Source organism: Leptopilina boulardi, unplaced genomic scaffold (genome assembly GCF_019393585.1).
Source record: "Leptopilina boulardi isolate dan_hultmark-lab unplaced genomic scaffold, ZJU_Lbou_2.1 LbouV2_244, whole genome shotgun sequence".
In the NCBI taxonomy this organism is placed as follows: domain Eukaryota; kingdom Metazoa; phylum Arthropoda; class Insecta; order Hymenoptera; family Figitidae; genus Leptopilina; species Leptopilina boulardi.
The window spans coordinates 806551-833010 of NW_026137801.1; the positions used below are offsets into that span (position 1 = coordinate 806551).

Sequence of the window (26460 nt, forward strand, 5' to 3'; positions counted from 1 at the left end):
TAAATTTTAAATTAAAAAAAATTCTAATTTTATATAAATATCGATTTTCGTGACTGCTGCAACAATTTCCGCATGGCTTCTCTAAAAAAATGTGTTTTACGGTGAGCAAGATATTTTCTAACTGGATCATTTTCATCAAAAAATGAAAAATATTTAGTTAAGATAAGATCAAAACTTGTCTTTAATAGAAGAAATACAAAAATATGAGATTTACACAAAGTGTCAGCTTTAACAAAAGAAATAAAAAATTTTTTTTAGGACTTTCAACTTTGTGTAAATGTTATATTTTTTTCATTCCTTCAAAAAAAAATTGATCTTATATTAAATAAATATTTTGCTATTTTTAATTTCAGATGATCCAGCTAGAAAATATCTCACTCACCGTAAAAGCCATTTTCTTAAAGAAGTCGTGGGAAAATCGATATTTTATGCAAAATTAAACGCTTCTTCTTCTTTCTTAAAAAGTTCGGGACTTTTTCATAGCACAGTGACTGAGATAATATAATCGCGGCGTCAAGAAAACTTATTTTGAATTCATAACAAAATCTCCTAAGAAATTTTTCAATGATTATAGAATTTTCTATAAAAACTAGTTAATTTTTCCCATATCCTCCGTGCTTAAATAAATTTGAGAATAATTCTTGAACAAAGTTTTTCCGTGTAATTTAAAAATTAGATACGCATAATTCAATGCAAAAAATTCTAATTTAATAAATTAACAATTTTCTTCCCAAAAAATACTCAACAAAAATGGTCTTTTTTGCCTCTTGAGGAACGACACAACCAATAGTTCAAAATATTCCTTACTTTTCAAGCTTTCGTATCCATAAAGAAAATTGGTGCACTCGATGTTAACTTACACAGTATTTTTAAAATTGTTTCTAATTATTTATTAAAGTAAAAAAAAATTTTTTCAAGACAAACTGAGAATTTAATCATAATTTTGTTTGTTAATTCCTAGTTTCTAAAATATTACAAATAATTAATTTTTAAATTTCAAAAAGTTTTTAAATTAATACCTTCTAAGTTAGTTTTAGCACTTTGAAAAATCAGCCCAAGTAAGGGGTAGGTCCGATGAATGGTAATACTTGGATTGAGTTTTTGGGTGGGAAAGAAATTTTATACAATTTTTTTGGATACTGTAATCCACCTTCTACTGTTAGTTTTGGCACTTTGAAAAATCAATCCAAGTAAGGGGTGGGTCCCAAGGTTTTGTTACTTGGGTTGTGTTTTTGGGTGGAAAAAAAATTTTTTCAATTTTTTTGGAGCCTCTAATCCACCTTGTACTGTTAGTTTTGGCACTTTGAAAAATCAGTTCAAGTAAGGGGTGGGTCCCAAGGTTTTGGATGCTTGTGTTATGTTTTTGGGAGGAAAAGAAAATTATTTCAATTTTTTTGGAGCCTCTAATCCACCTTCTACTGTTAGTTTTGGCACTTTGAAAAATCGGTCCAAGTAAGGGGTGGGTCCCAAGGTTTTGGATACTTGTGTTATGTTTTTGGGTGGAAAAAAAAATTATTTCAATTTTTTTGGAGCCTCTAATCCACCTTCTACTGTTAGTTTTGGCACTTTGAAAAATCGGTTTAAGTAAGGGGTGGGTCCGAAGGTTTAGGGTACTTTGGTTGTGTTTTGGGTGGAAAAGAAAATTTTTACATTTTTTGGAACCTTTAATTCACCTTCTACTGAAGTTATTTATAAATTCGCAAATTTTTTACAATTAGGGGTGGTTTTGCAGGCCTTACTTTTATAGTTTTAATTTTTTATTATGGATTTTGTATTTTGGGACTTGTTAGAAGATTTTTCACTAGAAACTTTTTTTTTGGTTAAAATTTTTTTTTCGTTCATATGAACGTTCCAAACTTTTGTATCATTACTTTAACTGCATATTTTTGTAAAATCAACTATTACTTATTAACTTCTTAAAAATAGTTACATTAACTACATAAATGTGATAAGATTAACTAAAAAAGTAGTTATTTTTACTACTTTCTAGTCAACAACTCAATGGTAGTTGAATTTCTCGGCAACATTTTTATCAGTGCAGCTTAAAATATTTGTTAGTTTACGAGATTTGCAATAATAACAAAAAAATTTAAACTGCTATATCTTCCGTTCTAATAATCGGATTGAGGTCAACCTTTTTTTAAAATGTCAAGGAAAATGAGAGGAATAAATCTCTTTCAGAACAATTTTTTAAAATTGTTAATTGTTAAATGCAACTAAAAAAATTATTAAAGAATAATTGAATAAATTTTGCGCGACAATCTAAAATTCAATCACTTAAACGCTAAAATGACCTTACCTGTGTTTCCTTTAATGTTCTAAAGGTTTAACTTATTTAATTTTAATAATTTACTAGTATAAACAATTGTGATTTCTGCTAGTTGACGTGCAGACGACATTGCGCACGCAGTATTCTCCTGTAACCAGCTGACGTAGGTAGGTAGGTAGGAAGGTTTATGTTCATGCGTTTCAAGAACGCATGCGTTGGCTTTATACTGGGATGTTCCCTGTATATCTCGCCATGATCCGGTCGTAGAAGTATTTCCAAAATCGGAACTCACGTAGAGCCATTTATGTTAAAGTAGAGGCGGAAAATGGATAAAGGTTAAATATTTAAATTGGATTTTTTTAGGAAGTCGAAAACGTAAGATATAATTGTTGGAGAAGGATTATTTAAGAAAATGTCACTTATAAACGGAGGAATGCATTTAAATGCTTTCGAGTGCCGTCGAATTAATTTAGGACGAAATTGGTCGAATCTTGGACAGTTCCAGAGAACATGTTCTAGGTCTTCGTTTACTTGGGGGTTACACGGGTTTTTCCGAATTTTGGTGGATGGAGAGCGAAACCCTTAGAAAGGGTATCAGGAAGACATGTTGAGTATAAATGAGCGAAAGGTTGTTTGCTCTTTGTGTTACCACTTGTAGAAGGTTTCTGTCCAAAATTGAAATTGAAAGTTTCTTGTCTTTCTGAGGGACGATAATGATTTTTATTTGGAGGGTGAGAAGCTTTTTCACTGTATGATGCCTGTTGTAAAGGACTTGGAGGCGAAGAGTCTGAGAGTTGATCTCCAAACTCTGGAAACTGACTGAAATTGTGGTTTGTTGGAGATTTCTTGTTTTGTTTCTTTTTGTACACACGCGAAAGAATCGCGGCTTTCGATTCAGGAAAGGTTAGAGAATGCTCAACAGCATACATTCGAAAATTCTTTTGAAAAGCTAATTCAGGGCATTTTTCTGAATTGGGCAAATGATTGTGTTCGAGTTTGGGATTCTCCTTGCAGTGTATACACACTGGGTCTTTTTCAATGAGAGGACAAGGAGTGTCCTCTGCATGAGCCAACTCACCGCATTGCCTGCACATTTTTTCGGATTTGCAATACTTGCTGATATGTTAACAAAGCAGTACGCGAGGGTATGTATTCTGTTTTATTCGTTTTAGTGTTAATCGATTTTCTTATTAAACGTCGAACTGAAATGACAGCGGATCTGCCATGATGGAAACCAAGGATTTCGAGGTTATCTTTTACTTCCTGTTCGGAAATGTCAAATGGAACACCTCTAATCACACCCTGAGAAGTAACAAAATAAGAGGGAACAAACTCTTTTATATCTTTACTCTCCAAAAAAGTTTTATCATTCAAAATTAAATTCGCTGCACATGCTGACTTCGTGTAAATTGATAACTTACCAAAACCAGAACTTTTAACGTCTACTATACAATTTTTATACTTGGCATTCAAAATTTTTGCATAAGTCAATCTATTCAATTCTTTGGTCGTTTTGTCTGAGGTGGAATTTTCAATTATGATCTTGCATTCTCCTTTCTGCAATTCATCGTACCGGAATTCATTCAGAGATTGACTATTGGCATTACTTTGCCTATTGTCGTTCTCTTGAGAACTTAGACCGTTCGGATCGTCGTCACACATCATTTGGTGGCCAAAATCTCATTGGGTCTCGAGGGTATCCGAATGCGGATCGACTAATTTTCGTTTTTTAGTGATAGAGGATTGTTTAAAATTCAATAAAAGATCAACTGCTTGAAAAACATCAAGTGGGTTTGATGACAATGAGTTGTCTATCAAGGAAGGGCTTGTTTCCCCGCCATCTACAGTAGACATGGCTCTACGAAAATGGGTCACCGCTCAAATGCGCGGGCCCTACACTGAAAAAGTCTTGGGCGTTTAGAATTCCCAACGCATGTATGAGAAGCACCAAATAAAGAGATTCTGCACAACTTCATTGTGGGGCTAACTGTTTCCCATCTTGGGTGCTCTGAGTGCCCAAGTCTGATGCTGCAGCATCACCAAATCTTGGTGACAATAACGTGGAACATCTGCTCGCCCAACATTTAGCATAGAGGTTGCTCAAAATCATGCTCCAGACACTCCAAAGCAAAGAGCTACTGCATTTCCACTGTTGGAACTGCTGATCGCTTAAGACTTTTTCAGTGTAGGCGTATGGACGCCGTTTTGAGGTTAGAAAGTTCAATATGAAAGTTTCTCGTTTGGTTTGCACTCGCGTAAGAAAATTCGTGCCAGACTATTTCAATGGCAATAATCAGGAACTCGAGAAAGACCGTATTACGGGGCGAACCCCAAATTTTAACCGAAGAAGGCTAAAATACTTTGGAATAGCGCGCACTCTCCTCTCGCGTCACTTTCTCCACCAGCTGACGTGATTCGTGGACTAAATTGGCTACATGAGAATGCTGCGTGCGCAAATGTCGTCTGCACGTCAACTAGCAGAAAGCACAATTGTTTATAGTTGGGTTCCTTTGGAACATTAAAGAAAACACAGGTAAGATCATTTTAGCGTTTAACTGATTGAATTTTAAATTAGCGCGCGAAATTTATTCAATTATTATTTAATATTTTTTTTTAATTGTAAAATTATATTCCTCTCATTTTCCTTGACATTTTAAAAAAAGGAGACCTCAATTTGATTATTAGAACGGAAGATATAGCAGTTTAAAATTTACGCTAAACTGCAAATTTATAGAAATCCATATGAAATTTATAAAAAAAACCATATGTGAAATTAAGACACGATTTTGAGTAGGAATTCATGTAAGAATTTGTATTTGTGTTTCTACATAGGAATTCATGTGGATTCTTATGTAATTTTTTACATTTTTTTTTATCAATTTCCCTTGTCAGTTTCCTTCATAATTACCCACATTAAATTTTACAAAAAATACCATATGAAATTCTAAATATTTCCTATCATATGGATTCCTACATATAGGATCTCGTGTAAGACTTCATTCTATAGGAATCCATATCAAAGTCCATGTAGAATCTTATGCAGGTTCCTATATATATTCTCATATAGATTCCTACATAGGATCTCATGTGTTTTAATTGTTCAAATAAGATACCAAGTAGGAAATTATATGGGAACCCAGTAAAAAAACTAATTAAAATGAATTGACTTTTGGTTGAATTGTTCTGAATCCCGCTTACTGATTTGTCACAACTAATTGAAATGAATAGAAATGAATTTCCAATGAGAAAATACCATTTGCGTATTAACCTTCGCCGGACTGGATACTTTTTATATACACGGTTGACAAGATCCCACCCAGGGTGGGCCAAATGTTTTCTTCTTTGTATATTGCAATAAAAACTTAGAATCATTCAGTTTTTTTCCAAAATTGTTATATGTTACCAAATAATATATTTTATTAATGTTTTGTTGATTTTTTATTTGTTTAAACAATTTATTATTAATAATTTATAACTTTTTCAAATATACATACGACAGTAGAAGAATTTTATAAATTTGTTACCTTTTCTTCGTAGTTATTAATTCAAAGGTTATAAATAAAATAAAATATATAATTCAATTTGCAACAACTATTATTATAAATTGTTTAAACAAATAATTGTTGCTATTTATTAACATTCTTCATAATATTCCTAGAAAGTTGCAATTTTTTTCTAATTTTGCAACTTAACAAGCTCAACATAATAATACAAAGATTTTATATGAATTTACTATTTAACCAATTGTTTAAACAAATAATTGTTGCTATTTATTAACTTTCTTTATAATGTTCCAAGAAAGTTGCAATTTTTTTCTAATTTTGCAACTTAACAAGCTCAACATAATAAACATGAAGATTTTATATGAATTTAGTATTCAAACGATTGTTTAAAAAATTTATTGTTGTTATTTATTAACTTTATTTGTTTAAACAATTGTTGAATTAATAATTTTACATCAAATCTATCTTTTATTATATTCGGCTTGATAAATTGCAAAATTAGAAAAAAACTGCATCTTTCTAGGTGCAGAACAAAGAAAGTTAATAAATAATAACAATAAATTGTTTAAACAAATGAAAAATGCAATATAATATTTTTTATATCTATTATTTGACATCATAAAACACTCACAGTGAAAAGTCTGCATGATTTCAAGTCTTTTTGTAAAATAGAATTAAAAAAATATCTGAATCATCCCGGTTATCTCCGTACATACATTGATAAAAGTTATAAATAATCAAGAAGAAATTTTTTTTAAAAATTTGTTTTTACATTTTTTGAAAGTTCTTAAGATTTTGTTCAGTGACTTAAAATCGCGATTCAATTAAGGCAAAACTTTAGAAGATATGGCAATTTCAATTTGTCTGGCCCACCCTGGGTGGGCATCTTGTCAAGCGAAGGTTAATGAAGGGAATCAAAGTACCCAGCGGGGACCTAGTGGAGGTTCCGTCTCCGAGCTAAGCTCCACCCACCGATGGTCTGGTAGGTCACACACATTCATTCCCACAGAACTTATACAATAGGGTGCCCAATGATATGGCGGAACGGTTAGTAACATTCATCTTGGACCCGATAACACCTTAACAGGAGTGGGCGTGAGTTAGCAAGGACAAGAATCCTGCACTTCCAACGGGGACCACGTGGAACATCCGCTCCCAAACCGAAGTGTCAGACCACAGTCTGAAACCACAACGGTCTCACCGTGCCTCCGGACGAGGAGGCGTACTGTGTTCAAATTCCCTCTTTAGTCGCCTTTTACGACATGCAGTGGGCTACAGGCGCCCTATTCTGAAGCCGGGAGCGCCACGGCGAAGACGTTGAGGCAGGTCGAACATGTAAAATTAACTTACCAAAGGCCTCGATGAACTCTAAATCCACAACGCCGTCGAATTACAAGAAAATTCAAATCCGCCAGGAAAATACAACACCACAATAACCAAATAATGACACTCAATGTAACATAAAAACTATTTATTTAATAACCAAAAGAAACACTAATTATTTTAACTACGGTAAAGAAAGCAATAAATCAGTTGATAATCGATACTACGTCCGCTCGATATGAATCGGGAAATTGAACACCCCAATTGTCATCATGTTCTCCTGTTTTTTAATGCCTTTGTGGTCCCAGTTTGAGAAAATTGGTTATGGTCACCCTATCCTTGAAGGTATCCTATGTAGGATCCTTTATAGAAATCCTGCAAGGAATCATTAAAAGAATTTTCAATAGGACTTCACCTAATTGAAGATGTTTGGTATTGAAATATCCTGCCAAAAAGTAACAGTTTCTTGGAGAGTATAATTTTAATTCACGAAAAATGCGATCGAGATCATGAATAAATGTCGATCTGAAGCTTACAGCTGCATAGACAGAGATTGAAAATAAATTATTATCTTTTTTTATTTTAAGTTTAAATATTGTTTCTCAATTTTTTTTAGGTGAAAAAAAGGCAACAGAGAGTATTGATGATTCTGGATAGTAAGAATGTAGCGTACGAAGTTATTGATATTACTGAACCCGGAAAAGAAGATGAAAAAGAATTTATGCAAACTATGAGCACTGCAACGGACAGTAAATATCCTTTACCTCCTCAAATATTCAATGAAGATGACTACTGTGGGGTAAGTTTATAAGAAATTTAGACATTTATGTATGTAGTAATCTTGATATTCCTTTTTTTATCAATCAGTCCACACATTGTTTCTTAAGCTTTTATTTATTTTACGAACATTTCAGGATTATGAGGGTTTTGACTTGGCTAATGAAAATGATGAATTGGAACAGTTTCTCAAATTGTCAATTTCGATCAGCACAGCCGAAGTTACTTTGAATTCCAAGTCACAAAATAAAGAAGTTCATCAGAATGGTAACACATCTAGTCGAGAGGTAACGATAATACTTTATTTTTATGCGTGCTAATTATGTTAGTCGAATACTTTAATTTGGAAACAATTTTAAATTAATGCTGATCTCAAAATTAAATAATTCTAAATTATAAATCAAGATCTAATGATAGCGATGTATAATTACACAGGTCTGGAAAATTAATTTTTTTTATATCGAAGTGGTTTCCAATGTATTTTGTCCTCTGAACACTATACCGGATCCAAAAATTGTCTAGCTCGTCAGGATTTTTAGTTTTTTTTAGATTTTTTTTCTTTAACCTTACGTACTAGATACTTCTATGAGGTCTTCTAGTTCTAAGCAATTAATTGTCTAGAACGTCAGGATTTTGTAAAAAGTGAAGGTAAAGAGAAAAAAATATTGAAAACCTCTAAAAAAATACGTTTTTATTCTTCAAGCACAAACATGGCGCTTTTAGATACCTGACATCCGGGTGTAAAGCCAATCATTTATTCTCCCGTCTGAAAATGGCGTCCATGTTTGCCCTAGGGTAAAAACATTTTAAGGTTTCCTAGCAGCTCTACAATACGTCTGTTCAATTATAAGTCAAGTAATAAAATATTTTTAAAATTAAATTTTTCACAAAAAAATTATACAAAAAAATCGAAACAACGCAATTAAAAAAGCAGTGCTCAGTCTTCGATTTAAATTTTTCTTGGAAAATGAAAATTCCCAAAAAAAAGAAATTAGAGGTGGAAGAAAGTCATAGTTGAAACTATTCGAGGACCACCGTGTTGGTAGATATTTTTGGGAGCCGGAATCGTGTTCAACGGACAAAAGTACATTGGAAATCACTCCAATATCGAAAATAAAAAACCATGCAGGCCTGTGTTATGTTTATGGATCTAAAAGATATTTCAGAGATAAATTTCATAATATGAAAAATATTGCACTTTTCTATGAAACGTTGTTTATTGACTGAATTGGATTCATTTAGTCAATCCACGTCAAAAATTTCACAATTTGCAAATGGGAGAACCACTTGCAGATTGCAATATTTATGACGTTTCCCATGGCAGCGTTTTGCGTTGTGTTTTTTTACTATACCATGAGTGTAAAAGAGATGAAGATATATGTTTACTATGTTTACACTCATTGTTTAGAGACAAAACGCAACGCAAAACTCTCCCATGCGACTGCAGCCTAACCCCAAAATGAAAAATGTTTTTAAAAACTGAAAAAAAATGTTAAAGTTATTAAAGTATTCAAGATTATAATCTCAATATCTAAGAATAATTCTCGAATAAAAAAAATAACTTCATTGCATCTCAGCGTTAATTTAAAGTTCCTCTACATTTTATTCTAATTATTTTTATCTTCTTCAACCTCTTTTCTAATTCTTATTTTAAATTAAGTGACTATTTATTTCTATTAATTAGATTATAACATACGATTTTTTTTGGATTAGCGTTTTTCCAAAATTGGACCATTTCTTTCACTCAAAGTAAAAGAAAATATTAAAAAATTTTTAGTTTTATTTAACATTTATTTTTACTTATTTTGAGTAATAAATAAAATTAATTAATTCGTTTTATTCAGCAAATGTGTTATTTTAGAAGACAGTATTTTTAATTTTCTGTAAAAAAATTAAATATTTTAGAAGTAATAAATTAAACATTAGCATGGTGATTTTATAGCATGTAAAGCAAAAGTTATGTAAGTATCTATTTTTTAACTGATATAGCAAACTTAATAATGTAATAATAATGATAAAAATAAATATGAAAAGGTTGTTGATCAGTATAACTAATTATATTACAGGCTAACCTCTCATAAGACAATTTTCTCCTATCTTGATCGCCTTCCATGAAGGACATCTAGTCATAAAGTCATAAGCACGGGCAATAGTGTCAAGATAACTGACACTGTATATTGAACTTCTCAGGGAAAAAACTCTCATAAGACAATCCCTTACTAAAATTGTCTTATGAGAGCTTTGCTTGCATAATAGCAGTATCTACAAAACATGGAATTCTCTAGAAAATAGAATAAACTCTGAAAATATAATTCATAATTATTGTTTTAGATTCTTAGAATTTTTATTTTTCTATTATATTTTACTTTTAATTAATTTTTAGCACGCTGACACTATAAGTGTGATTTTAGAGACGGAGAGTAATACTATAAAGACATGTCTACTTAACCCTAAAAGTAATTTCATTAAAGGCTTAGGCCTGTAAGGAATGACGTATTGCACTGTGATTGGCTGAGAGCAAGTCCAGCTCACTTTATGGGACGATGGAAAGTACACATAATCACCGAACTGTGGCGCTGGTATCGATGTGGAACTAGTCAGCTGGCATTAGTCTAACCTAAGTCAGCACGGAGGAATTCTAATATCCAACGGACTAAGTGAAAATATTCTATAAGAAATCTTTAAATATTAAGATAAATTTAAAAAAAATGTGTATATACTGTTCAAGAATTGGCTGGATTATATCGAAGCCACAAAGAATGTTTTCTCTAAAATCACACTTATGGGACTTGTGTTACGAACTTAGTGGTTGGAAGAATACTTTACTCCATGTTTTGGTCCGATAAACTATTCCTTTTAAGGCAATTCCTGCCAACTGCCATAAAAAGACTTTTTATAGCAGTTTATTGTACAAAAAAGACATTTTACGGCAGTTGTAATAATGGTTTCTCTTTTTCATGTCAGTGACAAAAAATAGCTCAAAATTTTCTGTTCACTATCGAGATACGTTATTATGAATAAACAGGACAATATTTTTTATCGGAGATTAATTTTTTAAAGATCTTTAGCGTGCTCATTCAATTGGTCTGAATTTTTGTACTCGGAGGTTTTTGGGGTAAATTTTTGAATTAGTCGTTCGCCATATTGGAACCACCAATTTGAATTTTTGAAAACAATGTTCATATTCGTAATTAGCGACTCCGAAAATCCCTGAGTAGCGAGTTTCAAGTAAATCTGAATTTTAAAAAGGAAGGGTCATATTCGTAGTCATCGACCCCTAAAAACCCCGAGTACAAAAATTCAGGCCAATTAAATGTATTTTTTAATTAGTCGTCCGCCATTTTGAATTTCTGAAAACGAAGTTCAGAGTCGTAATCAGCGACCCCAAAAATCCTCGAGTAACAAAATGTAGGCGAATTTGATGACATTTTCGAAATTTAACAAATATTTATCAAATCTTGCAAATTTTACAATGGATTTGACGCCATATTGAGTCCGCCATAATGGAGTTTTGAATTCTACGCTACATTTCTCAAAATTATACAATTTTTTATATACTTTTGATTGAGAATAGAATTTTATTCTTTACTTTTTCCGGATGAAAAAAAAATATCAAACTCAAAAGAAAGGAAAATTTTTTTGTAAGTTTTTGCATTAAAACCTACATATTTAATTTCGGGTTAGAAGAAATTTATTTTTGACACCGAATTCAAAAAGAGCACGCTGAAGACCTTTAGTAAATGTATCTCCGATAAAAAATATTGTTCATTTTATTCATAATAACGTGTCTTGAAAATGAACAGAAAATTTTGTCGTTAATGGGTTAAGGGGGGAAACTCGTGTAAATGCACGTTTTTTTTTTAAAAAACTGGTAAAGTTTATTGAATTAAAGTAAGGCATACCTTAAAGTACACAATATAAGCTTTATAAAAAAATTTTTTTATTAAAAAATATTACAAAATTGCGGCGTTTGAAGTTGCAACTTTGATTTTGCACCGTGCAGCCTACAGGTCACAAATCTCAACTACAATTAAAAATCAAAATTTTTACCGTTGAAATACGCAAATACACTTTGCATGACGAAGAGAAAACTAAAAAAAATTTTTTTTGATTTGTGACCATTTTGAAAAAAATCACTTTTTTTTATAAACAATGTTCAAATTGTTGAAAAAATTTTTTTTAAAAAAGGAGCTCGTCATGCAATAGCCACTAAGATAAAGAAGATTTGTGGTAAGTTTGATTAAAATCGGTTTAAAATTGGCTGAGTTACATTGCACGGCGCGCGAAAAAACCTGTTTCGAGAAAAACGCGTTTAAAGTTTTCGATACATAAAAGTAGTGTTTTAACTATTGCCTTGAAGACGTTATGTATTCGAAAATAACTATTGCACTAAAACCAAGATTTACTATCACTTGCTTATGGTACTTGCTAATGACAATTAATAAAATTATATTGACGAGAAACCGAAAGAATAGAGGGATCTCGTGCTCAACGTTAACTGCATTTTGTTGCATCTGAAATGCTAAACTTATGTTTACTATACACATTCATACATCTAATTATAGATTAGTAATGTAGGATCATATTCTACAGATAGTAAACTAATTTTTAAAGCAAAAAAAAAAAATGTAAAAAATTTTTTTTACACGAGTTTCCCCCCTTAAGATTTAAACATTGATTTCTAATTTTTATTTTATAATTCATGATTAGATATATTAAATGAAATGCAATGTACCCCCACAGCACCGAAACTTTCCTAAAGATTGCCTAAAGATTTATTGGAAATGTTTGGAATATTTAATTGCAATGTTTAGTGAGAATTGTGTAAAGATTTAAATGTCCCGATTAAATAAATGTTTAGCGCAATACTTTCCTGAATATTTAAATGAAATTTTCGCTTTGCAATTGAATATTCCAAACATTTCAAATAAATTTTTAGGAAATCTTTAGGAAAGTTTCGGTGCTGTGGGGGTATATTATATAATTGTAAACGCTTTAAACGTAGTAAAGTCCTTCGTCATTAAGCTTGTTTCTAAATATAATAATAATAATTTTTGCAATGAATAAATGATATTGAAATTTTGTAAAAATCAAACTTATTTATAAAAAAAGAAATGATTAATTTTTGTAGTATAAATTAACTAACTCATTATATAAACGACTTTGCCTCATTTTACGGAATTCTTAAAAAATAATTTGACTAGTTTAATTTAAAATATTTATTTAATAACAATAAAAGTTTTTGTAATTTGATATTTTTATTGTTATTACAGCCATCCACAGAAAAAGACGATGCAACAGCAATAACAGAAAGGTGATTATAAAGCTAATCATGAAGAAGTACAGAGGAAAGTTAATTTTGTCTTACAAAATTTTGCACGCATTTTTCATCCTTAACTATTTCTAAAGTATTTGAGAAATTTATTCGGGATACAATATATACATGTATAGAATATTATCTGAAAGAATTAGCTTCAAATTTACGAATATATTTGAATACGGAATTTCGAAGAAGTTTGCTTACTGCTTGGCTGTTCAAACAAAAACTACAGACTATAAAAGCGTTCAAGAGAAATAAAACATATTTAAGTCTGTTTGTCCCTGTGTTGACAGCATGGAGGAAAGAAGAACATCAGTAGTAAATGAAGAAAGAGCATCTGGTAATTCCGAACGTAGAGATTCAGAAAGCGAAGTAAAAGACATTTCCGACGAGGATATTGAACATGTCGAAGAGGTTGGAGAAACGAAAGAAGACACGACCGAGGACCAAGAGAGGGAAGAGTAAATAAATGATATCCTATTCGGTATGGAGTGATCATGCTACAAAAATTCTTTTTATTTTTTATCGCTTATTGTAACATCTTTCTTTTTTGCAAAATAGGTAAATTAGGACATAACCAAATAAAGGAATAGCCGAATAAAAATTTTATCGGCATTTACAGCTGCGTTAATGACACACAGATTTATTTATACTGTGCGCGCAAATCTTATTTGTAATTTCAATTCGAACAAATTTCTTTCAATATTTTACATGTTTTAAAAAAGATTCTTTTTTCAAGAACATGTACTTGAAGATAAAATATTTGTATTTGGTTAAACATATCTAGCTTTGATACATCGTTATAGTCAAATTAATTAATTTATTAATTCTTAGGAATATTTCTGGATAACAACTTTTTCAAAATAAATTTTCTATACGGAAATATTCATGAGAATTAATTATATTATAAAATTTCTATTTTCGTCTTTAAGTTTATTTGTATACAAAAATTGACTTTCAATGATACGATTAGGATTTAATAATTTTTAGCAAAAAGTGCAATTTTTCACAAATGATGCTTCGTAAAATAAAAAGTGTTGAATACAATTCAATTTAAAAATGTTATCGATCTTTTCAAATATCCGATATGTTTAAAAGAAGTAGAAACTTTCTTCCTAACGTTTTTTTTTCTTTAATTTTCATTTAATTATCCTTCATGTATTATATTTATTATTTTTAAATATTATCCATCATCAAACTCTGAAATTACATATTAGATATTCTTTAAACTAAATTATTAATTGGTTTTTAATCGAATTTTTATTTAGCATAAAATGTCCCTTTCTACATATTTCGAAAATTGAAATCAAATTACTTTTGCTGTCATCAGTTTTGAAAAGAAATTGTTTTTAAACTTTATGAATTTTATTTAATTCTTTAAAATTTTCCAAAATGTCCAATAACGTCTTACGAAAGTATAAAATAAAAAATACTTTCTTTTTAAAAAAATAGATTTTATAAAAATCTGAGACGTGTTTCGCAATATTTAGATAAATATTTAGAATATTTATTTTCAAACTAAATTTTGTATACAAATTATATATTTAAAAAAAATTCTTTTTTATCATACAATTTTTATTTAAAAATTACTATTAATAAAAATAATTTTAATTTATTAAATATGAGAAATATTTATTTTAAAATAGTCTCACATTATCAATTGTTTACAAATGAGGAGGGGGGGGTTATTTTTAAATATAATTCCCAACATGATAATTATTATTTTTAGAAACATTTAAAAAAAATTTGAAGTTAACTGTAATTGATTTAAATGATTTTTTATGTGTGTATATTAATATTATTAATATTAATATATTAAATACCTAGTTGTCATTTTCAGAAATATCATCAATTTTTAAAACTTTTAAGTTTAGTTGCGCTTATAAATTTAAGATATGCATATAATATCTACAATTTTTATCTTTACAAAGTTTGCAACTTGTCTCCTCACATGATGTAGCTGAAGTATAAGACGTCTCAATTCGTCTCACAAAACGCTCACAACGCCACGCAACCTCAGTTCTGCACAGGCGTCGCAAGTGGGCAATAATTGAAATGCTAATGTTACAGAATTCAATAAATCATAGTAAATATATGATTATTTTAACATTTTAACAGAAAAAAATACCAACTATAACATATAAAAAACGTAAAAAACATTTATTCTTAAATACGTAAGCGCGGGTTATCTTTCAAGTTATCTTTTTCTACTTTTATTGCATTAATTTGTTCCTACTTGATGTCGAAATAAGTACAGAAGAAAAATTGTTTGATAAATTAAGCAATTTAATTGTTATTAATTTTGCGTAAAAGTTGAATTTTTAGTTGAAAATGGTCGCGCCACTATGGTTTTTATAAAAATTAATTAATATCCTATAATTTTCTTAAGATTTATAACCCCTTCGCTGTGAGGAGCAAAATCTTAAATGTGGGTCCAAAATGTTAAGAAACTTTTTTACTATCAAAATTTTTAAAACTGAGTGAACTTAGGTTTTTAGGGTTGCTGATTACGAATCTGATGTTAGTTTTTTAAAATTTTAAATGGCGGACATATTTATCTAAATTCAGTGGATTTGCTTGAAACACGTTACAAGGGGGTTTTTGGGGTCGCTGATTACGAATCTGATATTAGTTTTTCAAAACTCAAAATTGCGGATCCATATGGAGGACAGAAAAATTGAAAAGCAATTGAATTTATTTAAAACTTATTACTGAAAGGTTTTCAGTGTCATCTAAATTCAAATTTAGATTTTTGAAAATAAAAACTTTGCATGAATTATGGCGAATATTAATAATTTAAATATTATAACGAAATAATTAATTTAATTAAGAATTGTCAATTAAATATCCCTTTTTAATGTTACAAAAGTGTTACCCAACGTGAAAAATGTCAGACGCCAGCCAATTTTTGAATGGAATTGTCAAACCCGGAATACCACAACTTTCACAAATTAAACCCAAAACTTAAAATCAACTAAAATAAATCTCAGAGGAGATTCTGTCGAGAACGCAAGTCGAGAAAAGGAACACGACCCTTGAGACACGACGACAACAAAATTGAACTTACCCACGACGAAACTCGCTCACAATTTCCTCCCTGGTCTGCCCTCTCAGCTGGTGTCTGGAAGACGCCGGTAAGGAGAAGATGGCCAAACACAAAACAAAACTCTCTTTTACATACTTTATTACCCCTTTACAAAATAAAGGTCGAGAATCCACTCGACGACTTCACAACTCTTCTCAAAAATTACTCACTTCTACACACTACGAGAAAAACTTCAAATTTAACTGCGACTTCCGGTACCTCTGTACCCTGCCAAGATCGTGATGGCGCCACGTCCCGGACTCCTACTTCTCCCTGACCCAGTCCGTAATTGCTTGGGACAACTCCATGGCCGGAGCTACCACTGGCGCCGCTTCCGAAGTAGGTAGTGGAGGATCCGGGATCAGCTCCACTTCCGAACCCATGTCGACAATCGGTGGTCGAGGAGTGGTTCTGTCGATCAGAAGCGGAACCTCAGCAATTTCTCTCGTTCTTTCTTTCCGAGCGTCCGCCCCCTTCGTCATCTTACTATGCTCACGCACCCTAGTCGATAGTTGGCGATTCTTCTCGCGGATGAACCTCTCGTGGGCCTCGGCGCACCTTGGGCATGTCGCCAAGGTCACATACTTCCTGGAGCAATTAAAGCAGCAGGACTCAGTGACTTTCTTCGGGCATTGCTGACGGTGATGGCCCCTAAGCCAACAATTTTAACACACCCGGGGGGTATATCGATAGTTGGGTCAGTAGGGATGGGTTTCAACCCCTGAAACATCACCTTCGTTGTTTTAGTGGGAAGAAGTCCACGTCGACTATTCTCCGCCTCCTTCTCCCTTGGTCGCAAAATCTCCTCTCGGTTTGGAGAGCCAGGCAGTGTGATTGGTCTCGTAGGAGGTGCTCACGTCATCCTCATCACCCCGGGAAACGAGATCCTCCTTTCTCAGCACCTTCTTCCTCTTTTCTCTCTCTTCTTGCTGGCCCTCCTTTAATTTCTCCAAACCCACCGTTGTCTGTTGCGGCTTGTTTTGAACCAAACGTTCCAACTCGTGAACGGCCAACCTGTTTTCGAATTGTTCCCAACTCTCCCCCTTACGTCAATGAAGGTAGTCGTCCGCAGTCTCTGTCGACGGCAAGGCCGTCGGCTTGGTAAGAGGAACCTCTTTCCTCTCCTCTCCCCTAGTCGGCAAGGTGTGGCGACGGATCGACCCCAGTTCTCCGGTCTCCATTGGGTCTGGATTTGGAAAGACCAACAGCGAAAGGGGAATTGAGACGTCCCTTGGGGGTTCGAAAACACTCTCCGGGCGATGGAGTGACGCCGACCTCAGTCGCTGACGACTAACTCGCCGTTCCTTCCTATTCTCTTAACCTGATCTCGTTTTTCTACCTTCCGTCGCAAGCTTCTAACCGGTCGAGGATGTCTTCAGTAATTTAAAAATGCAAGAGACGTTCTAGTCGCCACCTGTGCTGCGGTGTTCATAGCATGGCGAAACTCGTGAACATGAAGATCCCAGTCGGGATGATCATTCCCTATGAAAGTCGCAATCATGGTCTTCAATGTGCGGTTACTCCTCTCCACAGGATTAGCTTGCGGGTGGTGTCGTGATGTGTTTAACTCCATATTCCTGAAGGGTCTCCTTAAGAAATTTGTTGTCGAACTCCTTTCCATTATCTGTTAATAAAAAGTAAGGGGTTTCCCAGCGGAAGAGGACCAATTCTTCAAATGCTTTGGCCACCGACTTTCCAGTGATGCTTTGTGAAGCTGGCACTAGGGACATCGAGTGACATACTGGTGGACATCGTTTCAGATTCCTTGCCAGTAATATTCTCTCGCCACTCGATTATACGTTTTCTCCACCCCCAAATGACCTGTCGACGCCAATCCATGGCCGTCGTGGAGAACTTTCTCTCTGTACTCCTCAGGTATTACCAGTTTCCAATCATCCTCGTCGCCAACAATCGGAAGGAGTAATTGGTCACTTCTATATCGATAAAGATGATCGTTCTCAATTTTCCTCCCAGGAAAGCGCTCTGGGAATTGTCGAACCAAATCTCGTCGCTTAAGGTACCATTGTTCCATAATGGCATCAAAGGCATCGATCATCTCTTCGTCATCTTCACTCATCCTGGACAGTGCATCTGGTACTTGGTGTAATACGCCTCTCCTGTGTATGATTTCAAAATCCTACACCTGCATCTCCAGGGTCCATCTCGCTAGTCGACCACTCGGGTCTTTCAAGTTTCTAAGCCACTTTAGGGCACTGTGATCTGTGATCACCTTAACCTTGTATCCCTCAATATATTGTCGCAAATACTTAATCGCCCAAAGCAGCGCTAGACACTCCTTCTGAGTGACGCTATAATTCTGTTCTGTCCCTGTCAGAACACAGCTGATATACATCACCGGATGTTCACCGTCGTCAAACTCCTGAGTCAACACAGCTCCAATAGCAAAACTACTCGCATCACATTCGATAGTGAATGTCTTACTAAATTCAGGACGGGCCAACACTGGCGTAAGTTTGTCCTTCAACTTGTCGAAAGCCTCTTGTTGCTCCTCGCCCCATACCCAGTCTAAACCCTTCTTGAGCAGTTTAAGGAGCGGTATTTTGATTTCACTATCGTTTTTGATAAACCTCGAATACATCCCATCATGCCCAAAATCTCCGGAGTTGTTTGACGTTCTTTGGTGCTGGATAGTTTCTCACTGGCTCGGTTTTTTTGGGGTCTGGTCGCAATCCTTCATTGTCGAGAAGATACCCCAAGTAGGTAACCCTAGAGCACGCGAACTCACATTTCTCTGGGTTAACCACAAATCCTGCGTCTGCTAGCTTCTTTAAAACTATCTCCAGCAATTTCACGTGTTCGTCGAAAGTATCCGTCACAATTATTATATCGTTGAGATAACCAAACACGTGAGGTTCGAATTCCGGTCCGAAAAGAACATCAATCACTCGTTGAAAAGTCATTGGCGCGTTCCTCAAGCTGAATGGCATCCGTCGATATTGCCACAGTCCTGAGCCGGGGATGGCAAAGGCCGTGTACTTTCCGCTGTCTTCTGCCATTGGAATTTGGTGATATGCCAATTTTATATCGATCTTCGACAAGTATCGCGCCTTCCTTAACTTGTCGAGTATGGAGTCTATCGTCAGAATTAAATAGGCCTCCTTGACGGTAACCGGTGCACTCCTTCAGTCGCTACTTGATGGTTCGATCATGCCTTGCCCATGTAGTTGAATCATGTGTCCTTGAGCCCACGTGATCATAATAGGTGACATGCGTCTCTGGCGACGCTGTACTGGTGTCTCCTCTGTAACCCTTATATGATGTTCTATCAGATTTGTCACCCCCAGTACGTCAGATTCTGGAAGAACCAATCGGTTCACCATTTCTTGAATGATCCCTCTTTGTTTATCCGTCAACGCAGGGATTGCAGCGCATTCAGCGTAGATCGACTCATCACTCTCAATCTCATCCTTGACACCAAAAACATGCCAGTCGCCATTGAAAACTTTCCATAACCCCAGTCCCAATTGTACCTCCATATTCCAGGCTTAAAGAAATCCACACCCAAAATTATGTCTTGTACTACTGAACTGAGGACCTTGACGCTAAACGGTTGAGAATGGCCATCCACCTCGATGTTCAAATTCAACAATTCAGCTGTCTCAGTTACTCCTCCAATGGCGGTTCTTATCTATGTATTGCAAGGCTGGATGCGGCTCTTTTAAGTCTTAGCTACTCCGTCGCTAATCACCGAGATCATCGCTCCAGAGTCGAAAAGTGCCTCATAAGATTTGAGGCTAATCATCATTCGAAAGAAATAACGATTTTCCATACGACTGCCGTCTACATCCTTGTCGAATAAGGGTTCTGGGTCAGCTATGTCCGTCACAGCCTCTCTCCTCCCCTGGACTGAGGGGAGGACTGACTCCATTTCAGTATCTTTAGTCCCATCTGTCACCAACATGTTTTTGAGTGAATGCTCTCCACTCGTTAGGCGTTTTGGTTCCCGTGTCACAAATTTGAATGAATTCTCTTCATTTAATTCGTCAGTACCAACTCTCTCTTCACACTGTTTGAGTGGTCTCTTTTCACTCTGATGTTTCACTCTGGAAGTCTATATCTTTGAGACTGACATAAGCATTATTCATATCTATCATATTTTTCAAAGCGTTCCGTGATACATCACCGGTTAGCATATCTGGGTGTATACAATGACCAAATCTATAGTAGAATAGATATTTCTGAGTATGACAATTCAGCGACACATCCCAACCCAATATAGCACCTGCTGACACTTCTCCCGTTACATGCTGTTCTACATCTACTGCCGAACAACTGGATATGAGACTTGTCATAGCCCTAGATAAATCTATAGTTGTTGGTTTCCTTGATACCAATATACTAGATAATTTATCTCTAGCTGCTTTCCCTTCATAATCCCCTACCATCTCTCTACCAAACGGAACTCCTTCTATCATCATGAGCTTATGAGCAATTACCATATCATTCTTCAATCCAGTCATCAATGTTTGTTTATGGTTCATTAATGTATTGGCAATAGGAGATTTTGCTAGTAATGTTCAGAACGCTGGTAACTCACATGTCTTTGGTGAAAATTCCAAAGCAGCTATAACGAGCAAGGGATCTACTGTATCCTTAGTATCTTTAGTGAGATAGTGTGCATCAACCATTATGGATGGAACACTATATCTACTTGCCAAAGCTAAATCTTGATTTCTTGCTTTAACAATACCTTTCTTTCTCAGAGCAGCCAACCTGTTTGCAAGATTTGTCGCTAATGATCATTCGAAAGAAATAACGATTTTCCATACGACTGCCGTCTAGATCCTTGTCGAATAAGGGTTCTGGGTCAGCTGTGTCCGTCACAGCCTCTCTCCTCCCCTGGACTATTGGTACTGACTCCATTTCAGTATCTTTAGTCCTATCTGTCACCAACACGTTTTTGAGTGAATGCTCTCCACTCGTTTGGCTTTTTAGTACCCGTGTCACAAATTTGAATGAATTCTCTGCATTTAATTCGTCAATACCAACTCTCTTTTCACACTGTTTGAGTGGTCTCTTTTCACTCTGTTGCCCACTACAGGATGCACCCTCGTTGATAGGGAAAAAATTTAACCCTCTTGGTTTACTCTTATTTTCCCCTGGACCTTTTCCAACCCCGGTCGCTACCCCGTCGTTAAGAATCGGTTTTAAGGATTCTTCAGTGGGTTGGAGGGGGGTACAGACCCGCTCTGTGCCCCCTATTGTCTGTCCTCATGGGACATTCCGAAACTTTGTGTCCGACCATCTGACATGTGAAACATGCCCCCACAAATGGCTTCGGCCCACCCGTCGCAATTTGTGCTCATTGTCCAGTATTTCCAGCTCCTTGTTTTGGTGGAAATTGGCGCTTGCCTTTCCCAGCGACCACTGTCGCAAAAGTAGGAGTGGGGTTAGAAGCCCGTATCGGAGTCGCGGATGGCTGAGGACTTGATTGCTTAATTGTATTCACCTCTGTAGTCCCCTTCTCAGAATCTGTATTCTTTGTCTTCTTTGACTTTTTCCCCGTACTGTTCTTGTCGACCACCTTATCTACCTCGCTATCCGTCGCTAACTCGTCCTCTAAGGCCGCTATCTTCTTTGTCTCTTCTGAGGAAGATGGTTTTTTTTCTTCCTGTTTCGCACCCTTATAAGCCGCGGCGGGAAAACGCATTTTCTCTTTAGGGGGAGGGGGAACGTATCTGTCGTCGAGATCTTGAACCTTTTTGAACTGTCGCAAATTTCTCTCTAATTTCGAGAGTGATTCTAACCCCGATGAATCAACTTGTTTCCGATAAGTGGGAGTAAGTCCTTTATACACGATTTTAACCTGTTCCCAGGTCGACAATGGTTTCCTAAGATGCCCCATTATGAGTCGCAAACTGGTTATGTAGGAGGATATTTTCTCCCCTTTCGCTTGAGTTCTACTCCTCATCTCATCTATCACTTCGTCGTCATCAATGGTCGTTAAATACCCCCGTCGAAAAGCATTTTTAAATGACCTCCACGAACTGATTTCTTGGCGGATTGTACGGAACCACCTACTTGCACTGCCCTTGAAAATACTAGGAAGTGTTTGGAGAGATCTTCGTCGCTTATCATAGCGCAATCTCGACAGTCTTCAATTCTCTCCAGGAATTCTTCGGGATCTTCTCGCTCCTCACCAGAGAATTTAATATCCCAATCCTATAAGGTCTCATTGACTTTAGTTAATTGAGAAGCTACACGATAATCTCTTCGCCTCTGAGTCCTGTCGCTAACGTCAGTCTCATTGTCAGTGGAAGAATTATCAAAGAGTGTTCTCCTAGCATCAATCCGCTGAGTACTCCGAGAAGTAAGCCTTCAACTGGAATCCCTATGTTCTTGACGATCCCCTTCCTTAGTCAAAAATCCGTCACTTGCGATCTCACTCTACTGTCGCTCTTTACTCCTGAACCCTTTTCTCTCTTTATGTATGTGCGCTTACTGTCCTGTTTTGGCCTACTGTCCGGGGGGTTGGGTTAGGGATGGTGTTGAGACCCTCTCCTCCAAGTTGATCCTGTCTAACCGAAGTAATATCATCCCCTTCTCCTGTTGCGATCTCTACTGGGTTTTGATTTGGCCAGTGAAAATTGCTATTTACCCCCAAATCTTGTCCCATACCAGCCGCCATTAAATGGTTATTGATGCGGATCAGCTGTTGCATTTCCGGACTCAAGGTAAATCTGGCAACAGATTGTCGCAAGCTTATTACGCTAGGCGACATCGTCGCTGAAACCACCATTGGGCAATAATTACTCTTCCGTGAATGCCTCGAATCGAAAAATTTTATCTGAATTCCCTTTGTCATAGTCGTCGCAAAAGGATACGTCAAATTCTGGAGGAAGCGTGAGTTTTAACTCAGCCCGGAAAAGTCTCTCTCGCAAAACCTGCAACGAGCCACTAATACACAACTGATTAGCCAACAGACTCTTTACCACTTGCCCTACTGGGCAAGTGCAATCACCCGGCACAATTCTTTCGCTTGTGGAATTGTGGACAAGTGACGCATCTTTTCTTCATAAAAGTGCATTCGTTCATTAGCCTCTGCCATCATGAACGTTTGAAAATTTAATTGTCGAAAAACACAAAAAAAATTAATTTAAATCGTAGCAGAATTTAATTCTTTCTTTTTATGAAAATTAGTTTTTGGGGTCCCGCTCTCTATTAGTCACGGCACTAGTCAGTCGTAAAAATTCAATTTTATAATCGGATCGTCATTAAGAGAATTTTTCTACTTTAAAAATTCTCACGTAAAATGTCAATTCAATTTTGATAGGGCCCGTCGTTCCGTTGACACGGCCCTGGTAAACAAAAAAAATTAAACAATTACTTGACTTGTCGTAAAGGAAATTTTACTCACTAAAATTTCCACTTATAAATTTTTTTTATAAGATGACCATCGCGATAATAATACGGCCCTGGATTAATTTTGTTAACTTAACATTTTTTTTAACAAATCCCACTAATGGACTTTTAATCTAATTCTACTCACGCATGCGCGACGAATCACATGGTATGGTATAATTAATACGCCGGCCGCGTGGGGAGCAATTGTTAATAATAAATAATTTTTTCAAAATGTAAACACGCACAAAATTCCAGAAAAATTCACTGATCCCGAGAAAAATCGATTCATCAAAATCTGTCGAGAAATGTGTGAGAAATTAATTTTTAAAAATTTCTACACGTGACTTGGTGGCCGCTATGCATCGCAAATTATAATTTCACAAAAGGAACATAATAAATTCAATACATGAGAATAAAATAAACAACAAAATATTTTCTGTCGAAAATATCAGGTCGAGATAGTCACAAAATTTTGTCGTGTCTCAAAGTTTCCCAACGAGGCCTCACGTTGGGCGCAAATTTTTATAACGAAATAATTAATTTAATTAAGAATAGTCAATTAAATATCCTTTTTTAATGTTACAAAAGTGTTACCCAACGTGAAAAATGTCAGACGCCAGCCAATTTTTGAATGGAATTGGCAAACCCGGAAAACCACAACATTCACGAAATAACCTCAAAATCAACCAAAATAAATCTCAGAGGAGATTCTGTCGAGAACGCAAGTCGAGAAAAGGGACACGGCGACAACAAAATTGAACTTACCCACGACGAAACTCGGCTCACAATTTCCTCCCTAGTCTGTCCTCTCAGCTGGTGTCTGGAAGACGCCGGTATGGAGAAGATGGCCAAACACAAAACAAAACTTTCTTTTACTCACTTTATTATCCCTTTACAAAATAAAGGTCGAGATTCCACTCGACGACTTTACAACTCTTCTCAAAAATTACTCACTTCTACACACTACGAGAAAAACTTCAAATTTAACTGCGACTTCCACTACCTCTGTACCCTGCTAAGATCGCGTCCATTGAAATCTGATTGATTTACGCATCGATCGCCTTCGTCTCCGTTTTGTTCCAATAGTGGCCGCTGTGATGGCGCCACGTCCCGGACTTCTGCTTCTCCCTGACCCCAAACTCCCAAACGCGGGAAACTCAAACCCAAATCCGCCATATTGGATCCGCCATTTTGAATTTTTAAAATCTGACTTCATATTCGTAACCAGCGACCTTGAAAACATTTTGATATAATTGTATGAGATATTAGTTTGATAAGATTATGTATGCTGCCTGAGATTTAATGTAATAAAAGTATCCTTCAAAATAGTCTACTAGTCCATATTGGATTTTGGTTTTCAAATTTTCAAAATTTGACTTCAAATTCGGATTCAGCGTTGAAAATACCATAAATAACGTATGTGTGATGTAAATCTACTTATTTTTTGTACCTTTTATCAATTTTTTTGTATGTACGTCTATAGACGTACCCTCACAATCAAGGGGTTAATGTGTAATTTTATGTTGATATTTTTTATAAAAAGCAATAGAAAAATAATAATTTTGTTCAGAGTATTTTAATTGTGTATAATTTTGTTTTAATGTTTGACTTTTTGGTGAAAAATTGTTTCTAGTCTCTATATTTATAATCAGTATTATTTTATATTCTAAGAGGTTTTTTCATTAATTTGTTAATTTATTGGTTGTAGTTAAAATTAAGTTTTTTACAAATAATAATGATTTAACATTTGCAAACTATTTATAAGAATGATAATAGTATTGTAGATTTTGATTTTTATATTCGGAATAACCTTTAAGATAACTAATTTAAAAATAAAGTCATAATTTATGTTCTTTTTTATATATAAGAGTTGGTATGTTTATATATTTTTTATGTTAAAATGGATAAATAATCATATTTTTACTGTAATTTATTGAATAACATAACTTTTATCATTTGGGTTATTGACCACTAGCGACGCCTATGCAAAACTGCTTGCGTGGCGCTGCGAGCGTTTTGTGAGACGAATTCAGACGTCTCATAATTCAGCTTCATTCTCACATGCTTGTTAAGAGAAGAAATTATAAAACGTTTTTGATACATCTTGAGTTGTATGGCATTTATTCAATAGAATAAAATCAATAACAAAGGATTGCAGAATCCAATCGTCGAATTCATAAAATCATTCTGCTCGATCTACCTTGTGACATCGGAGGCTAGTAAAATGGGTGTCTGGAGGGACAACAAATAAAATAGAACACGTAGAGGCTAAAGCAGAATAGATTCTTGAACGGATAAAGATTTGCTTATAATAAAGATATTTGCTATCCTTCTCTTACTCATTCTTACGTTTCCGTTTACGATTGCGTTCCCGTTTAAGAATATATTCTGCTTAGGCCTTATCTCAAACACGTGTTTTTGCGATTAATTTGAAATCGACTTTCAAGTGAATGTTAAGTGGTAAAAAGGTTCGGTATGTAAATAAAATAAGTGTTGCACAGTTGTGATTCAATTTACTTCACTAAATAAAATACTTGTCAAAAAAAACCAACATATCGTCTATTTTTATTTGCTGGAATTTATGCATGGAATTCGGTGACAAAACAACAAAGATGCTTTTCACTTTTTTAAAAGTTATATATCAGGCTCGTATCCACGGTTATTTTCTTATTTTGGTACACAATGGCTGACGAACTTTGTCAGTGGTTTGTATTCCTTTCTGAGATTTAGTTAATGAGTCCGATATATTTGAGTACAAAGAATCATGAGAAGAATGACTCTTGTGTCAGACATTTTGTTTTATTAGCACATTTGCCCC

At 34.8% G+C, this 26460-nt stretch overlaps 1 protein-coding gene and 1 long non-coding RNA gene across 2 annotated transcripts in view; both read left to right on the forward strand.

The window, feature by feature from the left end:
* LOC127280429 (SH3 domain-binding glutamic acid-rich protein homolog) overlaps positions 1-14315 on the forward strand; it is a 34794-nt gene extending 20479 nt beyond the window's left edge. The window contains exons 2-6 of the mRNA XM_051303395.1: positions 7712-7894; positions 8010-8159; positions 13146-13186; positions 13486-13676; positions 13754-14315. Coding sequence (XP_051159352.1) covers positions 7712-7894; positions 8010-8159; positions 13146-13186; positions 13486-13657 — 546 coding nt within the window. The 3' untranslated portion in view covers positions 13658-13676; positions 13754-14315. The remainder of the gene's footprint in view (positions 1-7711; positions 7895-8009; positions 8160-13145; positions 13187-13485; positions 13677-13753) is intronic.
* A 455-nt stretch (positions 14316-14770) lies between these two features.
* On the forward strand, positions 14771-26193 carry LOC127280430 (uncharacterized). The gene is made up of 2 exons (XR_007842831.1): positions 14771-16398; positions 24548-26193. It is a non-coding gene; the product is annotated as an uncharacterized LOC127280430 (long non-coding RNA).
* The last annotated feature ends 267 nt before the right edge of the window (positions 26194-26460 follow it).